Here is a 15,733-nt window from a genome sequence, read left to right as displayed (position 1 = left end):
CAAAATTACAGTTATGAAGTAGCCACCAAAATTATTTTTTGGTTTGGGGTCACTGCAACATGAGGAACTGTATTGCGGGGTCACGGCATTAGAAAGGTTGAGAACCACTGACTTAGATATATTTAAATTCTATACATGATGTAATTCAATGCCTTGTACTAGAGGCTCAAATTCCCAAATCTTAGAATATTCTTTATGTTCAATAATGTACCAATGTTTTTATACAAATTAAACAAACTGATGAAAAAAATTCTTAGAATTCAAGCCCTGATTACATTTCCAGAGTTGTAAATTGGTAAGTAGCAGTTTAAGTCTTAGAATTTAGGAGGCAAACTCTGGGGAAGCAGAGAGGAAAATAGATGCTTTGGTTACCAAATGCATCAGTTACCTTATGTCTCTTAGGAAAAGATTACATTTTCATTGCATTTCAGTGATTTTAACTAATGCTTACATCCTTCACGACTTCTTTACTTTAACCACTGAGCTCTTCTTGCCTAGACTTTTTTCTTCGGTTTAATATTTTTCCTGGTTGAGTTTTTAAGGGGAGAGAAAGAAGCAAGAAGGGAGAGAAAAATCGGAAGCTGCTTTGGTCCACAATTCTCTTATTCTTAGGAAACTGTAGCTTTGTCAGAATCATCCAAGCAGAAGGATGTACGTTCAGTATATGTCTAATAATTCATGTTCTTTCTTTGTTTGCATTTAATCCATGTGCAAATGCATAGATAGATGTAAACAGGTAAATATGTAGATGTAGTAGGAAAGTTTGTACTAGGCATTAGGAAGCCTGAGTTTTAGTTCTGACCCTGCTACCAACTTAATCTGTGACTTTATTCATCTTTGGGCTCCCCCACACTCTCTGCCTCAGTTTCCACTGAGGGTAAGGTAAGAGAGTCCTATTGGTTACTTTCTGAGATCTCCTCTAACTTTCACATTATTGGTTCTTATATAAAGGAATACATATTTGTTCATTCATCTGATTAATGTTGATTCATCAGGAGTCTGCACTTATGAGATTATATAAGAATATGAGACACAGGTTGATGAGTCCTGGACATAAAAAGGGGAAACACAAAAAAAGATATGGGTGTATTTTAAAATAAATTTACATTTCTTTAAAGGAGATGTTTGACACTGGCCAGTTTGCACAGTGGATAGTTTGCCTCGCATATGGATATCCCAGGTTCGATTCCTGGTCAGGGAATACATGAGAAGCGACCATCTGCTTCTTTTTCCCTCCATCCCCCACTTCTCTCCACCTTCCCCTCCAGAAGCCAGTGGTTTGATTGGTTCGAGAGTTGGCTCTGGGAGCTGAAGATAGCTCAGTTGATTGAGTATCAGCCCCAGACAGGGAATGCTGGGTGGATCCCAGTCCAGGCACATGTAGGAGTCTCACTATCTCCTCTCCTCTTACTTTAAAAAAAAAAGAAAGAAAGAAAAAGATGTTTGAACATTTAGATAATGTCTTACCAATTATTTGGTGGTTGCTATTCCAAATAGGTACGCAGAGAACGGATCTTATATGAAAACCAGATATCTGGTCAGCCTAGGATATAAGAAAGTAGTTAATTGAAATTAAATATGATTTACCCACTTCTCTTTTATAAGTCTCTGTAACAAATATTTTCAATAATGTTTAAAAAGACACATTATACATTAATTTTTAATGTAGACACTCACCTCTTTTAATTTAAAACCTCACAGTGAACATCCCATGGAAATCGAGCCCTAACTAAGAATGAATCAACCAGAACATCCCTCACCAGCACCAATATTGTCCAATATTGCCCAATCCCTGAATCCACAGTACGCTGGATGTAACACTCTTCTTGATCAGGACCACATCACCAGTCAAAAATTCAGGCAATAGTTTCTGAGTACTTAAACCATTTTAATTAAACCAGAGTCAATATTTTTCTTTGGACACATCTGTTAGTAAAAATGTTTGAGGCTATAATGCTGCCATATGTAATTTACTTTAAATACTCCATATTTAACATTATAGTATTAATTTACTGTGTATGTTGTAAAATCATATACAAAAAAATTGAAGTTGCAAAAGATAAGATAAACATAGAAATTCAAAGTTTTTTCTATACCTAAACAGAATATCAGGAAATAAAATATTTAAAATATGGTGTCATTTTCAGCATCAAACAGTGTTCAGTAACAAGTGCCCCAATAGTAAAACCAGTGGTCTGTATTTGAACTGTTAGATAAGAGCTACTAAAGACTGAAATGGTGCCAGTTAGTTCAGATGACCTTGATTTCTAATGGAAAAGGTCCATCTGCCATACCACTATTATAGGAAAAAACATATCAAGGGTTGAATCATGATAATTGGGATAAAAAGATATTTTTATATTTTAAAAAACTCATTCTATAAGTTAAAATTTACATATTAAAAATGTTGAAATTGAAAGTTAATTTATATACTTAAATTTTATATTTCAAGTTTTTGGTGTTTCTCTGAGAAATTAATTTTCCAGATGTCTTCTTTTCTTGATAACAATGCATTTGTTTCCCTTTCTTTCTCTCTCTCTCTCTCTCTCCCTCCCTCCCTCCCTCCCTCCCTCCCTTCCTCCTTTCTTTCTTTCTTTCTTTCTTTCTTTCTTTCTTTCTTTCTTTCTTTCTTTCTTTCTCTCTCTCCCCCTTCCTTCCTTCCTTCCTTCCTTCCTTCCTTCCTTCCTTCCTTCCTTCCTTCCTTCCTTCCTTCCTTCCTTCCTCTTTCTTTCTTTCTTTCTTTCTTTCTTTCTTTCTTTCTTTCTTTCTTTCTTTCTTTCTTTCTCTCTCTCCTCCCCCTCCCTCCCTTCCTTCCTTCCTTCCTTCCTTCCTTCCTTCCTTCCTTCTTTCTTTTTTTCTTTCTTTGTACGTGTTTGATTCTGTTCAAGTAATCTTTCCCTGTTCCTACCTAGCTCATGAAGATATTCTCCTATTCTTTCCTTAGAATCTTTATTGTTTTAACTTTTCCATTTAAATTTACAATCTATCTGAAAATAAATTTTGGGTGTAGTGTGAGCTAAAAGTCAAGACTTTTTTTTTAAGTAGATATCTAACTGACTCAGCACCATTTTGAAGGAAAACATACCGTATTGCCCATGTATAAGATGCAACTTTTTTTGAAAAGTTTGGGGTCTAAAACCTGTGTGCATCTTATACAGTGGTTGTATATTTTTTTACTTGCATTTCCCGCTTTTTTGTGCTTGTTTTTGTGCTCATTATTGAAGACAGTGATTCGTCATCAGACACAGATGAGACAAGCTAATGGATGGGAGTTTTGACAGTGATGAGGAGTTGTATAAATTTTATGATGAATAAAACTTGAGTTCAATAACTTTATGTAATACATTTTTTCTTTTACAAATTTCAGGCCCCAAAATTAAGGTGTGTCTTATACATGGGATTGTCTTATACATAGGGAAATATGGTACCTCTCTCTACCACTTTGCAGTACCAGTTTTTCATTAACCAAGTGTTTATGTATGTTTGGATCTGCTTCTGGGCTCTCTATTCTATTTTGCTGACCTATGTGTCTATCCCTGTGCCAATACCATACTGCTTTAAATGACAAAGCTTTATAATAAGTCTTGGTATCTGGTAGAATAAATTCACCAACTTTCTCCTTCTTTAAGACTATTTGGTCATTTTGGCCCTGGACATCTCTATATTAATTTTAGAATCAAGTTAAAGTTTGCACACATACACAACAGAGATTTTTAAAATTAGGATTATATTGAGTCTATCAGTTAGTTTGGGAAAGAATTGACATCTTTACAAAATTGAATCTTCAAATCCAGAAGTATCACTCTTTTTAGGGTTCTTAATTTCTTTCAGCAAAGTTTTATAGATTTCTCTGAAGTCTTATATATAATTTGTTATAGTTGTACCTGTGTTTTAAAAGTTCATGTTAGGTTGATGTCAGAATAATGCCTGTGATTATTGTCAGAGATATTCCTGACAAATTTCAACAAATTGAACAAATAAAACACAGTGAAGGAACCTTAGCTGGGCTAGCAGGTATGCCTGAAAGATCCACACATAGAATGGAATAAAGGTGGGATGGATTGAAAAGGGGGGGTGGTGGAAGTTAAAACACATTTGCCGTAGGCTTTGGAGAAAAGACAAACCAGAATGACTGGTTATTTTTTTCTCTGCTAGACTATGGGGATGAGGTAAGCTCAAGCTGTTTGGGTTTTGTCTGAGGTGTACAGAGAGAGAAACCCAGAGTGACTGGGTCTCCTTCTGCTGGGAGAGAGAGGAGCAGAAGGGGAGATACTAAACCAAAGCAGCCAGAGTTCGGGATCAGGGCCGGTGTCCTGTTGTCTGCCTGCAGCCCACACTTAGCAGAGACAAAGAAAACTAAACTGCAATCCCTCACTCCCCAAATCCTGCCTCCTTCATCTCGCAGATACAGAGAGTGGCAAAGACAACCCCCACAGCTAACTCTCTAGAGCCACTCTCTCCCCTGAAGAACAGAGGTGCTCTGTGTCTGGTTCCCAGGACTGTTGAGATGTAGGGAGGAGCTCTTAGAAGCATGAGACCACCACTGCGACAGCCATAAAGCCAAAAACATAAAACCCTCACAAAATCCCCACCCACCAGTGTAACTGTGGCCCTACCTACCACTTTGTGACAGCAACATCTCAGCTGAGGAAAACCCAAGAATTTCAAAGATCTGAAACTTATAATACAGCAACATCTACTGAAAGAAACTTCTAAGAAACAAAATATATTTTTCTTTTTTTCCCTTTTTTCTTCTTCTTTTCTCTTTTTCTCATTTGAATATCATTTTCTTTAATTTTTATATTTTCTATTCTTAGTTTTGTGTGGGTGTTTTGTTTGTTTTTGATTTTTTGTTTTTGATATTTGTTTTCTGTGGTTTTTCATTTTTACCTGTCATAATTTAAATTTTTTTTTAAATAAATTTTTATTAATGGTAATGGGATGACATTAATAAATCAGGGTACATATATTCAAAGAAAACATGTCTAGGTTATTTTGTCATTAAATTATGTTGCGTACCCCTCGCCCAAAGTCAGACTGTCCTCTGCCACCCTCTATCTAGTTCTCTGTGCCCCTCCCCCTCCCCCTAACTCTCTCCCTCCCTCCCTCCCATGTCCTCCCTCCCCCCACCCCTGGTAACCACCACACTCTTGTCCATGTCTCTTAGTCTCATTTTTATGTTCCACCAATGTATGGAATCATGTAGTTCTTGTTTTTTTCTGATTTACTTATTTCACTCCTTATAATGTTATTAAGATCCCACCATTTTGCTGTAAATGATCTGATGTCATCATTTCTTATGGCTGAGTAGTATTCCATAGTGTATATGTGCCACATCTTCTTTATCCAGTCTTCTATTGAAGGGCTTTTTGGTTGTTTCCATGTCTTGGCCACTGTGAACAGTGCTGCAATGAACATGGGGCTACATGTGTCTTCACGTATCAATGTTTCTGAGGTTTTGGGGTATATACCCAGTAGAGGGATTGCTGGGTCATAAGGTAGTTCTATTTGCAGTTTTTTGAGGAACCACCATACTTTCCTCCATAATGGTTGTACTACTTTACAGTCCCACCAACAGTGAATGAGGGTTCCTTTTTCTCCACAGCCTCTCCAACATTTGCTATTACCCGTCTTGTAGATAATAGCTAATCTAACAGGGGTGAGGTGGTATCTCATTGTAGTTTTGATTTGCATTTCTCTAATAACTAATGAAGCTGAGCATCTTTTCATATATCTGTTGGCCATTTGTATCTCTTCCTGGGAGAAGTGTCTGTTCATGTCCTCTTCCCATTTTTTTATGGGATTGTTTGTTTGTTTGTTGTTGAGTTTTATGAGTTCTTTGTAAATTTTGGATATTAGGCCCTTATCTGAGCTGTTGTTTGAAAATATCATTGCCCATTTAGTTGGCTGTCTGTTTATTTTTATATCAGTTTCTCTTGCTGAGCAAAAACTTTTTATTCTGATGTAGTCCCATTCATTTATCTTTGCCTTCACTTCTCTTGCCATTGGAGTCAAGTTCATAAAATGTTCTTTAAAACCCAGGTCCATGATTTTAGTACCTATGTCTTCTTCTATGTACTTTATTGTTTCAGGTCTTATATTTAGGTCTTTGATCCATTTTGAATTAATTTTAGTACACGGGGACAGGTTGTAGTCGAGTTTCATTCTTTTGCATGTAACTTTCCAGGTTTCCCAACACCATTTGTTGAAGAGGCTTTCTTTTCTCCATTGTGTGTTGTTGGCCCCTTTATCAAAGATTATTTGACCATATATATGTGGTTTTATTTCTGGGCTTTCTATTCTGTTCCATTGGTCTGAGTGTCTATTTTTCTGCCAATACCATGCTGTTTTGATTATCGTGGCCCTATAATATAGTTTAAAGTCAGGTATTGTAATGCCCCCAGCTTCATTCTTTTTCCTTAGGATTGTTTTGGCTATTCGGGGTTTTTTATAGTTCCATATAAATCTGATGATTTTTTGTTCCATTTCTTTAAAAATCTCATAGGGATTTTGATGGGAATTGCATTAAATTTGTATATTGCTTTGGGTAATATGGCCATTTTGATTATATTTATTCTTCCTATCCAAGAACAAGGAATATTTTTCCATCTCATTGTATCTTTTTCGATTTCCCTTAACAATGCTTTGTAATTTTCATTATATAGGTCCTTTACATTCTTTGTTATGTTTATTCCTAGGTATTTTATTTTTTTTGTTGCAATCGTGAAGGGGATTATTTTTTTGAGTTTGTTTTCTAATATTTCATTGTTGGCATATAGAAAGGCTATGGACTTTTGTATGTTAATTTTGTATCCTGCGACCTTACTGTATTGGTTTATTGTTTCTAATAATCTTTTTGTGGAGTCCTTCGGGTTTTCGATGTATAGGATCATATCATCAGCAAAAAGTGATACCTTTACTTCTTCTGTTCCGATATGGATGCCTTTTATTTCTTTGTCTTGTCTGATTGCTCTGGCCAGAACTTCTAGCACCATGTTAAATAAGAGTGGAGAGAGTGGACAACCCTGTCTTGTTCCTGATTTAAGGTAGAAAGTCCTCAGTTTTATGCCGTTTAATAGGATGTTGGCTGATGGTTTATCATATATGGCCTTTATCATGTTGAGATATTTTCCTTCTATACCCATTTTGTTGAGAGTCTTAAACATAAAATTGTGTTGTATTTTATCAAAAGCCTTTTCTGCATTTATTGATAAGATCATGTGGTTTTTGTTCTTTGTTTTGTTGATATGGTGTATTACGTTAACCGTTTTGCGTATGTTGAACCATCCTTGAGATTCTGGGATGAATCCCACTTGATCATGATGTATTATTTTTTTAATATGTTGTTGTATTTGGTTTCCCAGTATTTTGTTTAGTATTTTAGCATCTGTATTCATTAGAGATATTGGTCTGTAGTTTTCTTTCTTTGTGCCATCCTTGCCAGGTTTTGGTATGAGGGTTATGTTGGCCTCATAAAATGTGTTTGGAAGTATTGCTTCTTCTTCAATTTTTTGGAAGACTTTGAGTAGAATAGGAACCAAGTCTTCTTTGAATGTTTGATAGAATTCACTAGTATAACCGTGAGGGCCTGGACTTTTATTTTTGGGGAGGTTTTTAATAGTTTTTTCTATTTCCTCCCTGCTGATTGGTCTGTTTAGGCTTTCTGCTTCTTCATGACTCAGTCTAGGAAGGTTGTATTATTCTAGGAATTTATCCATTTCTTCTAGATTGTTGTATTTGGTGGCATATAATTTTTCATAGTATTCTACAATAATTCTTTGTATATCTATGGTGTCTGTGGTGATCTCTCCTCTTTCATTTTGGATTTTATTTATTTGAGTCCTGTGCCTTTTTTCCTTGGTGAGTCTTGCCAAGGGTTTGTCAATTTTGTTGATCTTTTCAAAGAACCAGCTCCTTGTTTTATTGATTTTTTCTATAGTTTTTCTGTTCTCTATTTCATTTATTTCTGCTCTGATTTTTATTATCTCCTTTCTTCGGCTGGTTTTGGGTTGTCTTTGTTCTTCTTTTTCTAGTTCCTTAAGGTGTGAAGTTAAGTGGTTTACTTCGGCTCTCTCTTGTTTGTTCATATAGGCCTGAAGTGATATGAACTTTCCTCTTATTACTGCTTTTGCTGCATCCCAGAGATTCTGATATGTCGTATTTTCATTTTCATTTGTCTGTATATATCTTTTGATCTCTGCGCTTATTTCTGCTTTGACCCATTCATTTTTTAGAAGTATGTTGTTTAGTTTCCACATTTTTGTGGGTTTTTTCCCCCTCTTTTTTGCAGTTGAATTCTAGTTTCAAGGCTTTATGATCAGAAAATATGCTTGGTACAATTTCAATTTTTCTAAATTTGCTGATATTGTCTTTGTGGCCCAACATATGGTCAATTCTTGAGAATGTTCCATGTACACTAGAGAAAAATGTATACTCTGTCGCTTTGGGATGAAGTGTCCTGTAGATGTCTATCATATCCAGGTGTTCTAGTATTTTGTTTAAGGCCACTATATCTTTATTGATTCTCTGTTTGGATGACCGATCTAGAGCCGTCAGCGGTGTATTGAGGTCTCCAATTATGATTGTATTTTTGTTAGTTTTTGTTTTAAGGTCAATAAGTAGCTGTCTTATATATTTTGGTGCTCCTTGGTTTGGTGCATATATATTAAGGATTGTTATGTCTTCTTGATTCAACTTCCCCTTAATCATTATGAAATGACCATTTTTGTCTCTGAGTACTTTTTCTGTCTTGTAGTCAGCATTATTAGATATGAGTATTGCTACGCCTGCTTTTTTTTGGATGTTGTTTGCTTGGAGTATTGTTTTCCAGCCTTTCACTTTGAATTTGTTTTTATCCTTGTTGCTTAGATGTGTTTCTTGTAGGCAGCATATAGTTGGATTTTCTTTTTTAATCCATTCTGCTACTCTGTGTCTTTTTATTGGTAAGTTTAATCCATTTACATTTAGTGTAATTATTGACACTTGTGGGTTCCCTACTGCCATTTTATAAATTGCTTTCTGTTAGTTTTGTATCTAGTTTGATTCTTCTCTTTTGTTTTTCTATCATTTGTTTTTGTTTGTTTGTGTTCCATACTTCTTTCCTCTATTGCTACCTTTTTTAAGTCAAGTGTTTTTGTGGTGGTTTTTTCAAGGGTGGTTACCATTAAGTAATGAAAAGGGTACCTACCATATTCATTGTAGTACCCTATCTTATAAGTATTTCTGCACTTCATCGTCCTTTGCTACTGTTAATCTCCATCCTCTCCCCCCTTTTTTTCCTTTGTTGTCACAGTTTAAGTTTGGTTTTATTGTGTTCTTGGTGGAGCTGTTACTTGTGGTGTTGTTTTCTTTTGTTCTTTGAATCTGGTTGGAAAACCCCCTTTAGTATTTCCTGGAGTGGGGGCTTTCTGTTGATAAATTCTATCATCTTTTCTGTATTTGTGAATGTTTTTATATCTCCTTCATACTTGAAGGATAGCTTTGATGGGTATAGTATTCTTGGCTGAAAGTTCCTCTCTTTCAGGGCTTTAAATATTGGGGTCCACTCTCTTCTAGCTTGTAGAATTTCTGCTGAGAAGTCTGATGACAATCTAATAGGCCTTCCTTTATATGTTGTACTCTTCTTTTCCCTGGCTGCCTTGAGAATTTTTTCTTTGTCATTGGTTTTTGTCATCTTTATTATGATGTGCCTTGGAGTGGGTTTGTTGGGGTTAAGAAAACTCAGTGTTCTATTTGCTTCTTGAATTTGAGGCTTTAGTTCTTTCCACAGGCTTGGGAAGTTCTCGTCTATTATTTGTTTGAGTATATTCTCCATTCCATTTTCTTTCTCTTCTCCCTCTGATATACCTATTATTCTTATGTTATTCTTTCTGATGGAGTCAGACAATTCCTATAGGGCTTTCTCATTTTTTATTATTTTTGAGTCTCTTTCTTCTTCTCTCTGTTGTGCCTCAAGTTGTTTGTTTTCTAATTCACTAATCCTATCCTCAATCTGGGCTGTTCTGTTAGCTAAGCTTGTTACCTCATTTTTCAGCTCGTGAATTGAGTTTTTCATTTCTGTTTGATTTGTTTTAATAGTTTCAATTTCCTTGGTAATATATTCTTTGTGTTCATTGAGTTGTTTTCTGATCTCCCTATATTGCTTTTCTGTGTTTTCTTGTATATCTCTGAGTATTTTTAAGATTTCTATTTTAAATTCTCTGTCATTTAGCTCCAAGGCTTTAAATATGTTAAGTCTTTTCTCCATAGATTTTTCCACATCTATTTGTGTTACCTCTCTTTCTTTTGTATCCATAATATTCGATTTCCTCTTTCTTATTGGCATCTGAGGGTGGTCTTGTTGATAGCACTAATTAGAATTAATAAAGAGTAAAAAGTAAAAAAAAAAAAAGGGTAAAACACCCCACAAAAAAAAACAGTAATAATTTATTATTTCCCCCTTTTTTTCTTTCTTCTCTTTCCCTCCTCTCCCCTCCTCAGGGAAATATCGTGCCTATAATGGAGGGCCTGATTTGGGGTGAAGAGTTCAAGGGGCAAAAAAAGGGAGTAGGGACCTACTAAATGCAAAAAAAAAAAAAAAAAGGAAGAAAATTTTAGACAAGCATAAGATGATTTGCTTGTAAGTGATGGTCAACTAAGAGATATAATGAGAGGGATAAGAGGGAACCAGAAAAAAGGACCAAAAAAAGAATAATAAAGAAGAAAAAAATAAAAATAATAAGTAAAAATCTGTTGTATTAAGTGGAGCGAAGACTAAATACAATGGAGACCTTGGGTTGGGAGGACCCAAAATGCCACAAAAATAAACAAACAAGAAAAAAACAAAAACAAAAGCAAAAAAGAAAAATAAAGCCAAAAAAAGCCTTGAGTCCCAAATTAACTAATTTGTTCGTGATTGAGGATTTAATGGGAGGAAAGTAAAACGAGAAAAGAAAAAACGAATAGAAAGGAAAAAATAAGAAAAAGAGAAAAACAAAGGAAGAAATAAAAAAGGAAGAGAAAAAACAAAATAAAGCAAATAAAAAAAAAAACAAACAAAAGAGGAGAGAGTGAAAGTTAAGTGTTTTGGAGTATAACCTTAAAGGAGGGTGAGGATGAAGAAGAGAAATAAAATGTAACAGTTATGGGTAGTGTAGTTCAAGAAAAGGGAAGCATAAGATGGGCAGAGAATAGAAGGACCGAGGTGGAGGAAATAAAGGCAATAAGATAGAAGAAACAAACAACAACAACAAAAAAATTAGTGGAACAAGTTGTAAAGTCTGTGGATTTTTCTTGATTTTGAGAGGTTAACTTCTTCCTTTTTCTTTTCTCTCCCTCTTCCTGGTCGGTGACTCTGTACCCCAGGCTCTGCCCCTGTGTCACACTTAGGTAGGGATTTGCAGTTGATGGGATTCTATGGCAATGTCATATAATTGGCTTTAGTCTTGCTGGTAGTCAAGGCTTGTTGGTGTTTGCAGGGTCCAACGATGAGAGAGTTTGCTTTCCTGGATTCTGTGTCCTAGTCCCCCCTTCCTGAATTAGCAGCCTGGTGATCCAGCTATAAGGCTGAAACTGCTTCTGCCTGGGGAGTAAGAGGCTCAAAGAGCTGGGAAATCCCCACTCTATCCCCACTCAGTGCAAGGCTTTGGGAAAGGCTCTGGCAGTCAGGGCCTCCAGTGTAATCAGGCGGGGGTGGGAGTCAATTGTCAAGGTGACTGTTCAGCGCCTAGCATTCAGTTGGACCTCTCAACCCAGGCTTTCCACACTTTGTAGCCTGTTTTTGCTGGGAAGAAGAGGCACTAGTCTCTGCTTGCGACTAGTGTAGTATAGATCTTATTATCTGCCAAGTCCTCCTTGTTAGCGTTTATCCCTGAATATGGAGGCTTTATCAATCAGAAGTTGCCCCCGCCCCTTTAGCGAGAGGCACTAAAAAATATCACGCCTCGTCTTGGGTCGCTGAACTGAGAGAGATCTTATCAATTAGAACCGAGGGTGCGCAGATTTCATGGGTTAAGCTAATTTCAGTGATTGGGTCGCAGCTGTGCTCCCGAAGGTATTTTAGGCTGCCTGCGTGCGCCCCTCCCCCAACGCTTGATTGTTAGCTTGAATGGCTGGGTGAGGTGCCCCGACCACGGAGAGAATCTCCCAAGTAGAAGACTACCCTGGTGCCTCTCCCGCTCGCCCTGCCGCTGGCGGCTGGATTGCACCAGGCGCAGGATAATGGGGCACCCTGGGTGTGTGGGCCAGTAGGGCGCTCTGGGCGTGTGGAATGCCCAGGGTACGCGCGCGAATGGGGTGCTCCGGGCACCGGTGGCTGGCGACTCTCATTCACAGTGCGCGGGCCGCTGGGAACGTTAGCGGTGCTCGCTCTGCAACCGGACCGGGGGTGCGCCGGCGGCTGCTAGCGGCTCCCGAGTGTGGGCGGTGCTCGCTCTGCAACCGGACCGGGCGCGCGCCCGCGGCTGCTCACGGCTCCCGAGTGTGGTCTGACTCACCACAGGCGCACTTTCTGGCGGCTTGAATGAACGTCCCTGCGGTAGCTTCCTCCACACCCTCGTCTCTCAGATTCAAGTGATAACAGTCCTTTCGCTTTCAGTTTGTGTGGAACTCCGGAATGCTCCGAGGATAAATTTTTCTGTTTCTAGTTGATAAATTTGTTGTGATTTAGGGGAGATCTGTCAGACGCGCTGCTCACGGCGCCATTTCCATGACGTCCCAATTTAAAATTTTTAAATATTTTTTTATTTTACTTCTTTTAATTTTAATTTTTAAGTTATTTTTGTTAGGGTTCTTAATACCATTCTAGAATGCCATCAAAGAAGAAGAAATCACATACCATGACTATACAGGACAGAGACGTGATTCAGAAAGAAAATAAAAACTCTTCAGAAAAGTAAGTCAATCACATGGAAACCTTGAAGTTAAATGTGAGATGAAAATTCATGAGTTCAGAAAACTAAACAAACACCTCACCAAGGAGATTGAAACATTAAAAACAGTTGAAAAACTCAATATATGAACTGAAACTGAGATAGCATGTTTAGTTAATAGAACAAGCCAGAGAGAGGAAAGAATTAGTGACATCGAAGACATAACATAAAAAGGATAGCCTATTAAGTTATTATCAGACTTCTCTACAAGCCAGAAGAGAGTGGACCCAAACATTCAAGGTACTGAAAGAGAGGAGTTACCATTCAAGAATATTATATACATCAAAATTATTCTTCAAATATGAAAGAGAAATAAAAACTTTTCAGACATGCAGAAGCTGAGAGAATTTATCACCAAAAACCCTCACTGCAGGAAATATTCAAGGGGGTTATTCAATCAGATACAAATAGCAAAATAAATCAAAACTACACATAAAAGGTCACAATAAAAACAAGGATAATCTGTGACAACAATAACATAAAGGGGAGAGGATAAAGATCTGCAGCATCAAAGTATGATGGAGTGCAGAAGCACTCATAAGACAAAGGACTCTTGTACATATAAACATTTTTCTCTTAATAACCTAATGGTAACCACCTACAAAAAAGCCACTCCTGAAATACACTGCTTAAAAAAGAAGAAACTGGTGAAAGAGGTATGGAATACCACAAAAAAAAAAGAAAAGAAAAAAAACTGACAGAAACAAAAAGAAAAGAACCATACAAGACACAGTTACCAGAAAACAAAACATAAAATGGTTATAAGAAATACTCAAGTGCCAATAATTCTCTTTAATGTAAATAGACTGAACTCATCAATAAAGAGACACAGAGTAGCAGATTGGATCAAAAATCAAAACCTAACTATGCTACCTTCAAAAGACACATCTAAGCTGTAAGGGCAAAAGTAGATTCAAAGTGAAAGGTTAGAAAATGATTCTTCAAGCAAATAATGTTCAAAGCAAGTGTAACCATACTCATATCTGACAATGTTGACTTCAAGACAATAAAAGTAACCAGAGACAAAGATGGACATTTCATAATAATAAAGGGGACATTGTATCAAGAAGACATAACACTTCTTAATATATATACACCTAACCAGGGAGCACCAAAATATATAAGATACCTACTAACTGACCTAAAAATAGAAGCAGACAAAAACACAATCATACTTGGAGATTTTAATGCACTGTTGACAGCTCTAGATAGATAATTCAAATAAAAAATCAATAAAGAAATATTGGCTTTAAATGACACTCTGGGCCAAATAGAATTAGACATTTACAGTACATTTGATCCAAGAACTTCAGCATATACATTATTTTCTCATGTGCATAGAACATTCTCAAGGATAGACCATATGTTGGGCCACAAAACTAATATCAACAAATTCAGGAAAACTGAAATTATACCAAGCATATTTTCTGATCATAAAGCTTTAAAATTCAAATTCAACTGCAAAAAAGTAATGGTGTAAAGAAGGACAAATATATGGTGACATAAAATGATTTGACTTTGGGCAATGGGTATACAACAAAATCAACAGTTCAAATACTATAGAAATATTTACCTAAAACCTATGTACTCTTTTTGATCAATGTCACCCTGTTAAGATTAATTTTCTAAATAAAAATTAATAATTTCACATAAAAAGAAGTAAAGAAACCCACAGATATGTGGAAATTAAACAAAATACTTTAAAAAAATGACTGGGTCAGAGAAGAAATAAAAGCAGAGAACAAAATATATATACAGACAAATGAAAATGACAGCATGACATATCAAAATTTCTGGGATGCAGCAAAAGCAGTAATAAGAGGGAAGTTCATATTATTATAGGCTTATATCTCAAGAGAGATCCCAAGTAAACAATATATATACTGCTCACAAAAATTAGGGGATGTTTCAATGCTTCATATTTATTTTGAAACATTCCCTAATTTTTGTGAGTAGTATATCTTAAGAAACTAGAAAAAGAACAAAGGCAACCCAAAGTCAGCAGAGTAACAAAATAGTAAAAGTTAAAGAAACAGTAAAGTTCTCTAAATGAAATAGAGAACAAATTAATACAACAAAGAACTTATCCTTTGAAAAGATCAATAATATCGACAAACCACTGGCTAAACTCACTAAGGAAAAGAGAGGAAAGATTCATATAAACAAAATTGGAAATGAATGAGGAGAAATTACCACAGACATCATGGATATACAAAGGATCATAGTAGAATATTATGAAAGATTATGTCATCGAATCCAACAACCTAGAGGAAATGGATAAATTCCTAGAACTATACAATCTTTCTAGACTGACTCATGAAGAAATGGAAAATCTAAATATTAATAGACCCACAATCAAGGAGAAAATAGAAACAACTATCAAAAACTTCCCAAGAAACAAAAGTCCAGGATCTGATGGCTACACTAGTGAATTCCACTAAATGTTCAGAGAAGATTTGGTATTTATCCTTCTCAAAGTCTTCCAAAATATAGAAGAAAAAACAATACTTTCTAACACATTTTATGAGGCCAATATAACCCTTATACTGAAACCTGGCCCAGACAACACAAAAAAAGAAAACTACAGACCAATATCTCTAATGAATACAGATGCAAAAATCCTAAACAAAATACTAGCAGGTCGAATACAACACATTAAAAAAAATAATACATCATGATCAAGTGGGATTTATTTTAGGAGCACAAGGATGGTTCAACTTATGGAAATCAATCAACATAACACACCACATTAACAAAACAAGGACTAAGAATCACATGATCCTGGTTCTGGCTGATTGGCTCAGTGGTAGAGCATCAGCCTGGTG

At 36.2% G+C, this 15,733-nt stretch overlaps 1 protein-coding gene across 2 annotated transcripts in view; it reads right to left on the bottom strand.

Annotated features, from left to right (window-relative positions):
* PDE11A (phosphodiesterase 11A) overlaps positions 1–15,733 on the bottom strand; it is a 467,655-nt gene that overhangs the window by 206,792 nt on the left and 245,130 nt on the right. For both annotated transcript variants that reach the window (XM_066232547.1, XM_066232548.1), the window contains one exon: positions 1,468–1,543. In XM_066232547.1, coding sequence (XP_066088644.1) covers positions 1,468–1,543 — 76 coding nt within the window. The remainder of the gene's footprint in view (positions 1–1,467; positions 1,544–15,733) is intronic.

Source organism: Saccopteryx bilineata, chromosome 5, assembly GCF_036850765.1.
Source record: "Saccopteryx bilineata isolate mSacBil1 chromosome 5, mSacBil1_pri_phased_curated, whole genome shotgun sequence".
Classification (NCBI taxonomy): Eukaryota; Metazoa; Chordata; class Mammalia; order Chiroptera; family Emballonuridae; genus Saccopteryx; species Saccopteryx bilineata.
This window is presented reverse-complemented; position numbering and strand designations above follow the sequence as displayed.